Raw genomic sequence first — 12268 nt, 5'->3', positions numbered from 1 at the left:
CTATTGGTGAGCGAGACGGGGACCCAGAGGAAGTAAGCCAGGTGAGAGTTCTCTCGTACGTGGGTGTTCATGAGGTTCCACAAGGGCTGTTCGGTGGTGATGAGCAGTGGAGGCTTTAACAGGGAGGTGGGGGTAAATTTCCTCCCACCCCAGGGCAGAATTCAGCCGAAGTTAGAAGCATATCAAATTCCTCTTCCTGCCTGCCCACAACCAAGCAAAGTCACTTAAGCATCTACAAGCACACTTTGGAATCACGGACTCACCCCATCCTGACTCTTTGAACAAGCCTGGCTTTCATCTCCTGGGCTTTTCCAGAAAAGCCTCTTAGAGTTGGGTCTGAGACCTTTTGATGTTGGCTTTCATCAGCTACTTCTCTTTCTCCTACCTGTCTCCCTCACTGAAACATTATTCCAAGGTCAGGATAAGAAAAAAAAAAAACCACAAAAAAAAAAAAAAAAACCCGCAAAAAAAACACGAGACGGTGGGGTTGGGTGACCTGCCTGCATCCAGCCCGGGGTTCTTGAAACGTAAGGTATCTGGTGCCATCTTCAGCTAGACGCAGGCATGCTCAGCAGACCAGACATGGCAGGACATGGGAAGATCAAGCCTGCTTTGCAGGAATGTTCCAGGGCACAGACTGCAGGCAGCAGGTGATTTCTTCCCTGAGGGACACCCACCCAGGCTGAGAACCCGGCACCTGGCTGTAAAGACCAGGATGTTTCAGTTGCAGAGTTTTGGTGGGAGGTGGGGTAGATCTGTATCTCTCAGGTGATGTCAGCCTGCTTCCTCTTCCTCTGTGAGATTTAAACCCACTGCTGCTTTCACAAAAACCATCCCTTCTCTCTGGTAAGAATTCTGATAGAATGAAGTCAGAAACGACACAGTTTGAGGGAGAAAGAGGGTGACTTCAATCTGAGATGATTCCAGTGATTCTGAGCAGCGACACAGCTGGCGTGTGAGACCCTGGCTTTGCATGGAGGATGCTTACAACATTACTTTTAAATGCCTGGATGCTCGTGTTAGATATTTTATTTGCAACTTTCATAGCAGTTCTATAAATGTAAAAGAACAAATCTTTATGAGGGGAGCTAGAGGGCATCCCGAGAAACAAGTTAGTCCTTTGGATAGTATCACATTTAGTTCTTCAGAAACCTCTCAGCCTTCCTCACTCAGCCCTGAAGTCAGAACTCCTGCAGTGTGTCTGAATTCTGCTGTGTTTTTGATTTGCTTTTCTAACGGAAACAAGAAGAGATCTGAGGAGGCTGTGGTTGGGGCCTGAGAGAATCAATACCTCAGGGCCTTTTCTCCACGGTGGTCTTGCTTGCTCATCCTTTGGCTTCACCCTTCCAGCTGTCCCCAGAGTATTGATCTAGATGAGTCAGGGGTCTCCAGCATTTGTAGAGGTTACCTGCTGGCCTTAGAAGAGTTCTGAAAAGTTTGTTAATTAAATTTGTTTTGTTTTGTTTTAAGTGTGCTGCCTAAGATGCTGGCCATGTAAAGTAAGAATGAATGAATGATTGGACAAAAAGGAAGCTTTTAGTTGCATGCATTAGGATATACCATCTGTAGTCTAAATGAGAGTTTCCAAAAGTGGGATTCCTGGAAGAAGAGCACGTGATAGGCAGCCTTAGGCCAATTGAACAGAATTCAGGAAGTCTTATTTCACAAGAATGTTTTCCCAGAGAGGTCTGAGATGGTTTGTGGTAAAACAGTAACATACTTCCTGCTGCAAGGTCCTCAGCCCTGGCAGCTCAGAGGGGAAGACCTGCAAGGGACCCTTTTGTTCAGTGGGGAACTCCCACAACCTCTGTGTCACCATGAGAAAGAGGTGACTCTGTCACAGATGAAGAATCGTACAAATTATTCTAATGTTTGCATTAAATTAGGCACAGATTTGCTTGTCCTCCTAGGTGTGGCATTGCATAATCCTGAATGCTCTGCATTGTAAGGCAGGTCTTGGTGCCCCAATGCGGAAGGGGTCCCCGCGAGGTGGGGAGACCCATAGACCTGAAGCCTGCCTGTGGGGACTCCGAATCAGCAAAGCCCTGGCGACCGTGCACTGTCCAGAGTGAAGCAAAGCTCCCCCTCGGAGCTTTAAAGCAACCTCAAGGCATGAATCATTCTATTACCAAGGCTGACTGGCTTGAGAGGAACTGAAAAAATGAAAATACTCATGTTGCTCATTAGCAAAGGGGAATATGCAAATGTCAAGGGTCCCTTTGTGTCAGAGTCACTCTGCCTCTTGGGTTTGGCAAGCAGAGCACTCCTCATGCCAGCCTTCATCTTCATGCCAGGTTCTCTTCTAGCCCTTGTGCCTGTTCTGAAGAGTTTGAAGGACTGCTAGGAATGAAGGGCTTGAGAAATCAGAGCATTTTTCACACTGACCCCTTTTTTATTGTATCGTATTATATTTTACTCTATTTTATTTAATTTTAAGATTTTATTTATTCATAAGAGACACAAGCAGAGGGAGAAGCAGGTTCCTTTGTGGGGAGCCCAATGTGGGACTTGATCCCAGGACCCCAGGATCATGGCCTGAGCCAAAGGCAGACGCTCAACTGCTGAGCCATCCAGGTGCCCCTCACACTGACCTCTTTAACCAGTGTTAGATCCATTTTGTGATTTAATGCTCGCTATGGACTCACATTCTCTGCAGCAGGTTTCTCCATGACAGCACAGTAATATAGGCCACATTTGAGATCAGATAGTTTGTTGTGGGGGCCATCCTGTGGTTTGTGAGGTGTTCAGTGGCACCCCTGACCTCTAACCACTGAATGTCCACAGCACCCTCCCATAGTGGTGATGACCCAACCAGACATAGCCAAGTGTCCCATAGGACACAAAACCTCTCTCTCTCTCTCTCTCTCTCTCTCTCTCTCTCTCTCTCTCTCACACACACACACACACAGCCTTTGTTCACTGTTCTATAGGAAAGAAGCAGTAAAAAATCATCTTTGTCCTAAAATAGTTGTACTTTTAAAATAGATCCTAAGCTTTCACAGATATTTCACACCTGTGTGTTCGTGGTTTGTTCCCTATGTGGAGCGAATAAGATTTTATTCTTTTTGAGTGGCTTTCACAAAAACTCAGAATCTTCTCTCTCCTCTTCCAGTCTGCTCTCCCAAGGTATTGATATGTTGCTAATAATTTACTTGAACTCTTTTTTTTAAAAAAAGACTTTATTTATTTATTCATGATAGACAGAGAGAGAGAGAGAGAGAGAGGCAGAGACACAGGCAGAGGGAGAAGCAGTCTCTATGCCGGGAGCCCGATGCGGGACTCGATCCTGGGACCCCAGGATCACGCCCTGGGCCAAAGGCAGGCGCTAAACTGCTGAGCCACCCAGGGAATCCCTTTACCTGAACTCTTAATTCATTAATAGATCATTAGTTTATTAATCCTCTACATTGGTTCGTTTGCAGCAATATGCTTAGCGAGCTCTACCACCTAGTGGTGAGCAAGCACCGCCTTGTATAACCAGGATTCCTAAATATTTCATAACATACCCACCTTCCTCAGCTTGTCTCTGATGAGGGCTAACATTCTTGGAAGGCAAAACTGCACCTGACATGGAGTAACAGACCTAGGAGTCAGATAGACTTGGGTATAGAATCCCACCTCCATTGCTATGAGCTGGTAGCCTTGGACTAATTATTGAACTGGTGTACCTCAGTTTCCCAATGTGAATATAGAGGTGATGGCCTCTCCAGATTTCTGTGAGGCCTCAAGGAGATCATGCACATGAGGCATCAGTAAATGGCAACTTACTGTCTGCCAGCTGGGAAGTTGTGAACATAAGAGTTGCCATCTTTGTGGGTCAAAAAAACCGTCAACTGTTAGCTACTTTTTACAGTTCAACCTAATAAGTAAATAAATGGAATGATTCTGCTTGGTTATTCTCCTGCATTCCTGCCCCCTCTCTGAGGAGCCATCCTGCTGGCACAACACACTTCAGAGGACAAAGCCACTGGCTGCCGGTCCATAGCTTTTACAACTCATGTGTGTTTTAAAAGCTGACGCAATGGGAAATTGCACTTTTCCAGCCTTGCGGCCAGTTTGTGAGGAAATCACCTGGAATGCAGCAGTTCTTCGGTTTTCTTTTTAAAGATTTTATTTATTTATTCATGAGAGGCACAGAGAGAGAGGCAGAGACATACAGGGAGAAGCAGGTTCCCTGTGGGGAGCCTGATGTGGGACTGGATCCCAGGACCCTGGGATCACACCCTGAGCGGAAGGCAGATGCTCAACTACTGAGCCACCCAGGTGCCCCAGTTCCTCAGTTTTCTTGGTCGTTTGTTCTCTGGGGATCCGTCATGGGTTGGCCTTTGCCTGATGTCTCTGTATTTCTGTCCTAGATCACTCTGCTGATCGCCTTCATCTGCGTGAATCGTTCTATGTGGACCAGCTATGCCTACAGCTACTTTGAAGTGGTCACCATTTGCAACTTGATAATGATCCTCGTCTTTTACCTGGTGCACCTCTTCCGCCTCTACCGCATGCTCACCTGCATCAGCTGGCCCCTGTCGGTAAGAGGGTGGCCTGGGTGGGCACGCAGAAGTCAGCACATGAGCCAGGGCGCTGAGCCACGACAGAGTCCTCCTCATCTGCTCCTCCCCCATAGTCCTCTCCTCCTTCAGCATCTCTTCCTGCTGCAGCCCTGAGCTGCGTCTTGCTGCTTATGTCCTGCTGGGTTCTAAAGCTCATCTTCTGGCAACAAGAAAGCTGTGTGGGTGTTTTCCCAAGGGACAGAAAATGGACAGTGTGTGTATGAGGTGGGAGGAGGAAGCTGATCAAGGTGATGGGTATCTATACTGTTGTGATGAGACCTGTCATCTAAAAGGGAGTGGCAGGGTCTGAGAAAAGATTTCAGAAGTTTCCAGGATTTTTTTCTTCCCACTTTTATTTATTTCAAAGGTCGATTGACATATAATTCACAAGCCATACAATTGCCCATTTAAAGTGTACAATTCGGGATCCCTGGGTGGTGCAGCGGTTTGGCGCCTGCCTTTGGCCCAGGGTGCGATCCTGGAGACCCGGGATCGAGTCCCACGTCGGGCTCCCGGTACATGGAGCCTGCTTCTCCCTCTGCCTGTGTCTCTGCCTCTCTCTCTCTCTCTCTCTCTCTCTGTGTGACTATCATAGATAAATAAAAAATAAAATAAAATAAAAAATAAAGTGTACAATTTAATGGATTTTACTATATTCCCAGAGTGATGCGAAAATCACCAGTTTATTTTATTTTATTTTTATTTTTTTATTTTATTTTTTTTTATTTTTTATTTTTTATTTTTTATTTTTTATTTTTTTTACCACAGTTGATTTTAGACCTCAAAAAGAAACCCCATCTCCTTTACCTATTACCTCCCACCTTTCATCCTCTCCAGCCTGAAAACAACCGCTAATCTACTTCCTGTCTTGTGGATTTTCCATTCTAGATATTTCCTGTAAATGGAATCAAATGTGTGGTCTCCTATGACTGGTTTCTTTGACTTAGCAGAGTGCTTTCATGGTTTATGAGCTGGTTTATCTGTGTCATAGCATGGGTCAGGTCCTTCATTTTTTTTTAATAACCAAGTGATAGTCCATTGAAAGGATAAACCATGTTTCGTTTATTCGTTCATCATTGATGGTCTTCATCATTGATGGTCTTCATCATTGATGGACATTTGGGTTGTTTCCATCTTTTGGCTATTATGAATGATGCTGCTCTGAACACTCATGTACAGTTTTTTGGTGTGGACAGGTTTTCATTTTGCTTGAGAATATACCTGAGAATGGAATTAGGGGGGTCCCATGGTAGCTATGTTTCATTGTTCGAAGAACTGCCAGATTTTTTTCCAAAATGGCTGCCCCAGTTTACATTCCCATTGGCAGTGTATATGGGTTCCAGTGTCTCCACATCCTTCTCAACACTCATTATTTTCTGACTTTATGATCTTAGTCTATCTAGTGAGTATGGAGTGGTATCTCATTTCTCTGATGACCATTGATGTCAGTCGTCTTTTGATGAGCTTTTTGGCCATTCTCTATTTTCTTTAGAGAAAAGTCTATTCAGACTCTTTGCCCATTTTTGGATTAGGTTGTAATTTTATTACTCAATTCTCAGAATCCTTTGTATATTTTAGTTACAAGCCCCTTACCAGATACATGATTGGCAAATATTTTCTCCCATCCTGTTGGTGGTTTCCACTTTCTTGATAGTGTTCGTTAAAGCACAAGTTTTTGGGCAGCCCCGGTGGCTCAGAGGTTTAGCGCCACCTTCAGCCAGGGGCGTGATCCTGGAGACCCGGGATTGAGTCCCACATCAGGCTCCCTGCATGGAGCCTGCTTCTCTCTCTGCCTCTTTCTCTCTCTCTCTGTGTCTCTCATCAATCAATAAATAAAATCTTAAAAAAAAGAAAAAACACAAGTTTTTAATTTTGAGGAGATGTAATTTAACTACTTTTCTTTTTTTGGTATAAAAAAGTGTTTTTGGTGTAAAAGCCATTACCAAATCCAAGATCATGAAGGTTTGCCTCTATGTTTTCTTCTAAGGAGTTTCACAGTTTCAGCTCTTACACTTAGAAATCCAGACTATTTTGAATTTATTTTTGCATCTAGTGTGAGGTAAGGATGCAACTTCATTCTTTTGCATGTAAATATCCAGTTGTCGCAGCACCATCTGTTGGGAAGACCATTCTTTCCTCATTGAATTGTCTTGGCATCCTTGCTGAAAATTAGTTGCCCATAAACACATGGGTTAATATCTGGACTCTCAATTGCATTGATCTTACCACATTGTCTTGATTGCTGTAGATTTGTAGCCAGTTTTGAAATTAGGAATTTTTTTCAGGATTGTTTTGGATTTTTGCACTTCCATATGAATTTTAGAATCAGCTTTTTAGTTTCTACAAAGAAGTCAGCTGGGAATCTAATACAAACATCTATAGATCAATTTGGAGAGTACTGCCATCTTAACCATATTAAGTCTTGTGGCCAAGGACGATGAAGGGCTTTCCCACTTATTTAGAACTTTTTTTTTTAATTTTTTTTTTTTTTTATGATAGTCACACAGAGATAGAGAGAGAGAGAAAGAGAGAGAGAGAGGCAGAGACACAGGCAGAGGGAGAAGCAGACTCCATGCACCGGGAGCCCGACGTGGGATTCGATCTCGGGTCTCCAGGATCGTGCCCTGGGCCAAAGGCAGGCGCCAAACCGCTGTGCCACACAGGGATCCCTATTTAGAACTTTAATTTATTTCGACAATGTTTTATAGTTTCCAGAGTGTAAGTTTTGTGCTTTTTTTGTAGAGGGGAGCTTAAATTTGTTCTGAAGTATCTCACTCTTTTTGATGATATTTCAAATGTAATAATTTTCTTAATTTTGTTTTGGGAGTGTTCATTGCAAGTAGATAGAAATACAGGAGATTTTTGCATATTGATCTTGTATCCTTAATCTGCTAAACTCATTTTATTTATTTACTTAGTTTTTTTTGTGAATTCATTTTAGATCTAACAGATCATTAATGAATTCTTTAGGATTTAATTTTTCTTTTGAAAGACTTTATTTATTTATTTATTTATGAGAAAGGCAGAGACATAGGCAGAGGGAGAAGCAGGCTCCCTGCAGGGAGCCCGCTGCAGGACTCATTCCAGGATCCTGGGATCACGACGTAAGCCAAAGGGAAACACTCAACCACTGAGCCACCCGGGTGCTCTTCCTTAGGAACTTGTATACAAGATTATGCCATCTATGAATAGAGATAGTTTTATATTCCTTTCCAGCCAGGATGCCTTTTATTTCATTTTCTTATTGTAAGAAATTAGTTGAATATTGAAGTGGCAAGACCACACATCATTATCTTTTTCCTGATCTTTCATCATTAAATGTGGTGTTAGCTGTGGGTTTTTGTCGAAGCCATTTATCAGATTGAAGAAGTTAATTTCTGGTCCTACTCTGTTGAATGTTTTTGTCATAAAAAGGTGTTAGATTTTGTCAAATGCTTTTTATCTGAGATAATTGAGATAGTCATGTGAGTTTTTCCCTTAATAATCTATTAATATGGTGTATTATATTGATTTTCATATGTGGAACTAACATTTGCATCCCTGGGATAAATTCTGTTTGGTCATGATATATCTTTCAGTTTTTATGTAGCTGGATTTGGTTTGCTCGTATATTGTTGAGAATTTTTATATTTGTACTTATAAGAGATACTGGTCTGTAGTTTTCTTGTGACATCTTTGTCTGGTTTTGTTATCAGGGTAATACTGATCTCATAGAGTAATTTGGGAAGTGTTACCACCTCTTAAATTTTTTAGAAGAGTTCGTGAAGAATTGGTGTTAATTCTTTAAATGTTTGGTATAATTTTGCAATGAAGGCATCTGAGCCTGGGTTTTTACTGTGGGTAACTTATTAGTAACTCAAACTTGTTATAGATCTGTTCTGATTGTATTTTTCTGCCTGAGTCATTTTCAGTGGTATGTCTTTACAGAAATACGTCCATTTCATCTAAGTTTTCTAATTCACTGGCATATAATTGTTCATGGTATTCCTTTAAAATCTTTTTTACTTCTATAAGATCCATAGTGATGTCCCGTTTTTCATTTCTGATTCTGTTCATTTGAATCTGGTCATCTTTTCTCTCTCTCTTCTTTTTTATCAGTCTAGCTAAAGGTTTGACTATTTTGTTGGTCTTTTTAAAGAACCAGTGTTGGTTTCATTAATTTTTCCTATTGTTCTTCTGTTCCCTGTGTCATTAATTTCTGCTTCAATCTTTTTTTCCTTCTTTTTCCTTGATTTAGGTTTAGTTTGCTCTTCTTTTTCCAGTGTCTTAAGGTGAAGATTAGGCTATTAATTTGAACTCTTTCTTCCTTTTTAATTTAGATATGTGCGTCTGTAAATTTCTTTCTGAGCACTGCTTTAGTTACATCCCATAATTTTAGTATATTATATCTTCATTTTCACTCATCTCCAAGTACTCTCTAATTTACTTTGTGATTCTGCCTTTGATTGACCCATTAATTAGGAATGTGTTAATTTCTACATATTTGTGGGTTTCCTAAAATTCTTTCTGCTATTGCTTTCTAATCCTATTCTGTTGGAGTTGAAGAACATACTTTATATTATTTTGGTCCTTCACATTTATTGAGGTTTTTTTTATTTTTTTTTTTTTATTTTTTATTGGTGTTCAATTTACTAACATACAGAATAACCCCCAGTGCCCGTCACCCATTCACTCCCACCCCCCGCCCTCCTCCCCTTCTACCACCCCTAGTTCGTTTCCCAGAGTTAGCAGTCTTTACGTTCTGTCTCCCTTTCTGATATTTCCCACACATTTCTTCTCCCTTCCCTTATATTCCCTTTCACTATTATTTATATTCCCCAAATGAATGAGAACATATAATGTTTGTCCTTCTCCGACTGACTTACTTCACTCAGCTGAGGTTTGTTTTATAGTTTAACATATGAGTGTCTCCTGGAAAATATTTTATGTGCATTTTAGAAGAATGTATATTCTGTTGTTGGGTAGAGTGTTTTATAGATGTCTGTTATGTCTAGTTTTCTTATAGTATTGAGTCTTCTATTTCCTGTTGGTCTCCTCCCTAGTTGTTCTACACATTATTGAAAGTGGGGTATTGAAGCCTCCAACTGTTTATTATTTTTGAATTACCTATTTCTCCCTTCATTCGTTTGAGTTTTCACTTCTTGTATTTTGTTGCTTTGCTATTAGGTGGATACATGTTTATATTCTTGCTTCCTGATGGACTGATGTTTTCATCATTATAAAATGTTCCTCTTTATCTCTGGTAACATTTTTTTTGTTTTAACATCTGTGTTGTCGGATACTGGTATATCCACTTCAGTTTTCTTTTGGTTGCTGTTTAAATGACGTATCTTTTTCTTTTTCTACTTTTAATCAATTTGTATCTTTGAATATAACGTGTTTTTTCAATAGACAGCATATAGTTGGATTTTTGTTAAAGTAGGCTCCATACTAGGGCCCAACATGGGGCTTGAACTCACAACCCTGAGATCAAGATCCAAACTGAAACCGAGTCAAATGCTTAAGCAACTGAGCAACCGAGGCACCCGTTTTGTTTTTTTTTTTAAGATTTTATTTATTTATTCATGAGAGACACACAGAGAGAGAGAGGCAGAGACACAGAGACACAGGCAGAGGGAGAAGCAGGCTCCATGCAGGGAGCCCGTTGTGGGACTGGATCCCTGGTCCCCAGGATCAGGCCCTGGGCCGAAGGCGGCGCGCCAATCCACTGAGCCACCCGGGCTGCCCGGTTTTGTTTTGTTTTGTTTTGTTTTGTTTTAATCTAGTCTGACAACCTCTGCTTCTTGATTGGATTGTTTAAGTATTCACATTTATTGTCATTACCCATTTTGTTATTTTGAGAGACATTTCTTTTGGCCCCTTTCCAAGTTATAGCACCTTTCTACTTCTGCGAACAAGTTCCTCTGATATGATGCTGATAATGAACGTGAAAAGGAGAGATAAAGGCTGGGGCAGGAATGGGGGTGGGTAGAGAGCAGAGTGCCTGTTGGAGGTGTAAGCCCAGCCCCACATTATTGGTGGGGTACTCTCGAGGCACTTTCCATTTAGGACTCTCTCAAGTCCATTTTCTCTATCCCTTGTCATATTCCTTTCTTCGAGGGTGAGAATCTTGGAGGTAGGGAACTTCAGTTACTAATCTGCTCTTCAGTCAAAATCTCTGTGGTCTACCTTCTGATATTCCTTTCTAGTCACTAAAGGAGAAATTGGGGTCTTTGATTTTGCACAGTTTTCAGAAGAGCTGCAGCTTAAAAGTGGAATGCTTTTCCAAAATTTAATAGGTGCCTGCCCCGGTGGGCAGAACTTACTTCACGAAGGACTAATTTCTAAATTCTCATTGAAGACAACTAAAAATGAATACACTCTGCATCCAGAGAGAGTACTCTCCTGTCCCTAAGCGCCAGTTCTCCTCTGATCTGGTGTTTAATGGGGAGGAAGAAAAATGAGGTGGAAGCCTTACCCTGCTGCTGACAGAAGTTCAGCCTCATTCAGGGCCTGCAGAGATGCCATTTTAAGCCTGGAGGGTGAATGGGGTGGAGATCATGGAAGCCAGGTGAGGCTGCCCTGCAAGCAAATGCCTCAGCAGAGTGTGGTCTGGGCAGAGTGTGGCCTGAGGGAAGATGAATGAGGACAAATCTAAGAGGCTTATTAGGTGCCAGAGAGTCAGTTCCCCCCACCTCCACATGGACTTCACAGAAGGCCCCTGACCTCACTCTAAGCTCTGACTCCAGCTCTGACAGGGCCAGCACCTCAGGTCCACACCAAAAACGGTTCACAGAGTGAGCAGGAACTCTAGGCAGCCACCAAAGCCAGCACACTTAACCTAGAACTTTCTCTGAAGCAGAAGTAAGAGAGACACACATGTCTTTCAGGGGCTTTGCTTCTCAGAACTGGAGCTTCCTTTAAACTCTTCAGCCTGGGAGTTGTGAGAAGCTGTTTGCTTTTCAGTAGCTTTGGCCGGAGGTCAGAATACTGTCTACAAATTGCCCTCAGGAGTGGAGCGGTCCTTAGTGGATGTCTCTCCTCACATGACAAGTGTCCTTTCTCTTTGTTGCCTCTCTGGCTGCCTGCCCAGCTCCTCTTCTGTCTTGCGGGGTAGCTCCCTTCCCCTCTGTTCCTCTCTTCTGTGCCTGGTTGCCTCTGAGAACCAGGAGCGGACCTCCTGACTCACTGCTTTGCTTTTCTGTTTTTGTCCCCAGGAACTTCTGCATTATTTAATCGGTACCCTGCTCCTCCTAATCGCCTCCATTGTGGCAGCCTCCAAGAGTTACAGCCAGAGTGGACTAGTAGCTGGAGCGGTGAGGATGGTCTGGGGAACCTTCATGAATGAATTCACTTCTAGCACATTTTCTTCTGACGGGCGTCAAGGGGATTGTTTCCTGAGGCCTGCCTTTTCCAGAAAAGTGCCTATCAGTACCCACCTTGATCCAGCCAACAGCAGTCTCCAGAGAGCTGAACTTGGGCCTACAGCACAGGGTCTCCACAGGTGGATGGTCAAGGCTCCTGGCACTCTCAGAGGGCTCCAGAGGCCCAGCCCTTTCTCAAACAGCCACTCCTTACACCAGGGGCCGTCGGTGTGAATGCACATGTCCCTTTATACATGCCATTTGTTGGTGGCTGCCTCTGTGCTATGCAGGCAAAGATCCCGAGGCCTCTTTTGAGTCCGGGGATCCATGATCTGAGGTCCGGGGATCTGAGCACATGATCAGTTAGTGATACCTGTC

The 12268-nt window shown here is 42.7% G+C and overlaps 1 protein-coding gene across 2 annotated transcripts in view; it reads left to right on the top strand.

Annotated features, from left to right (window-relative positions):
* Positions 1-12268, top strand: part of CMTM7 (CKLF like MARVEL transmembrane domain containing 7) — a 72851-nt gene that overhangs the window by 44380 nt on the left and 16203 nt on the right. For both annotated transcript variants that reach the window (XM_038570611.1, XM_038570610.1), the window contains exons 2-3: positions 4356-4526; positions 11744-11842. In XM_038570611.1, the coding sequence (XP_038426539.1) occupies positions 4356-4526; positions 11744-11842 (270 nt within the window). The remainder of the gene's footprint in view (positions 1-4355; positions 4527-11743; positions 11843-12268) is intronic.

The sequence above is a fragment of the Canis lupus genome, chromosome 23 (assembly GCF_011100685.1).
Source record: "Canis lupus familiaris isolate Mischka breed German Shepherd chromosome 23, alternate assembly UU_Cfam_GSD_1.0, whole genome shotgun sequence".
Lineage (NCBI taxonomy): Eukaryota > Metazoa > Chordata > Mammalia > Carnivora > Canidae > Canis > Canis lupus.
The sequence above is the reverse complement of the archived record's forward strand: the minus strand, read 5'-3'. Positions and strand labels throughout refer to the sequence as shown.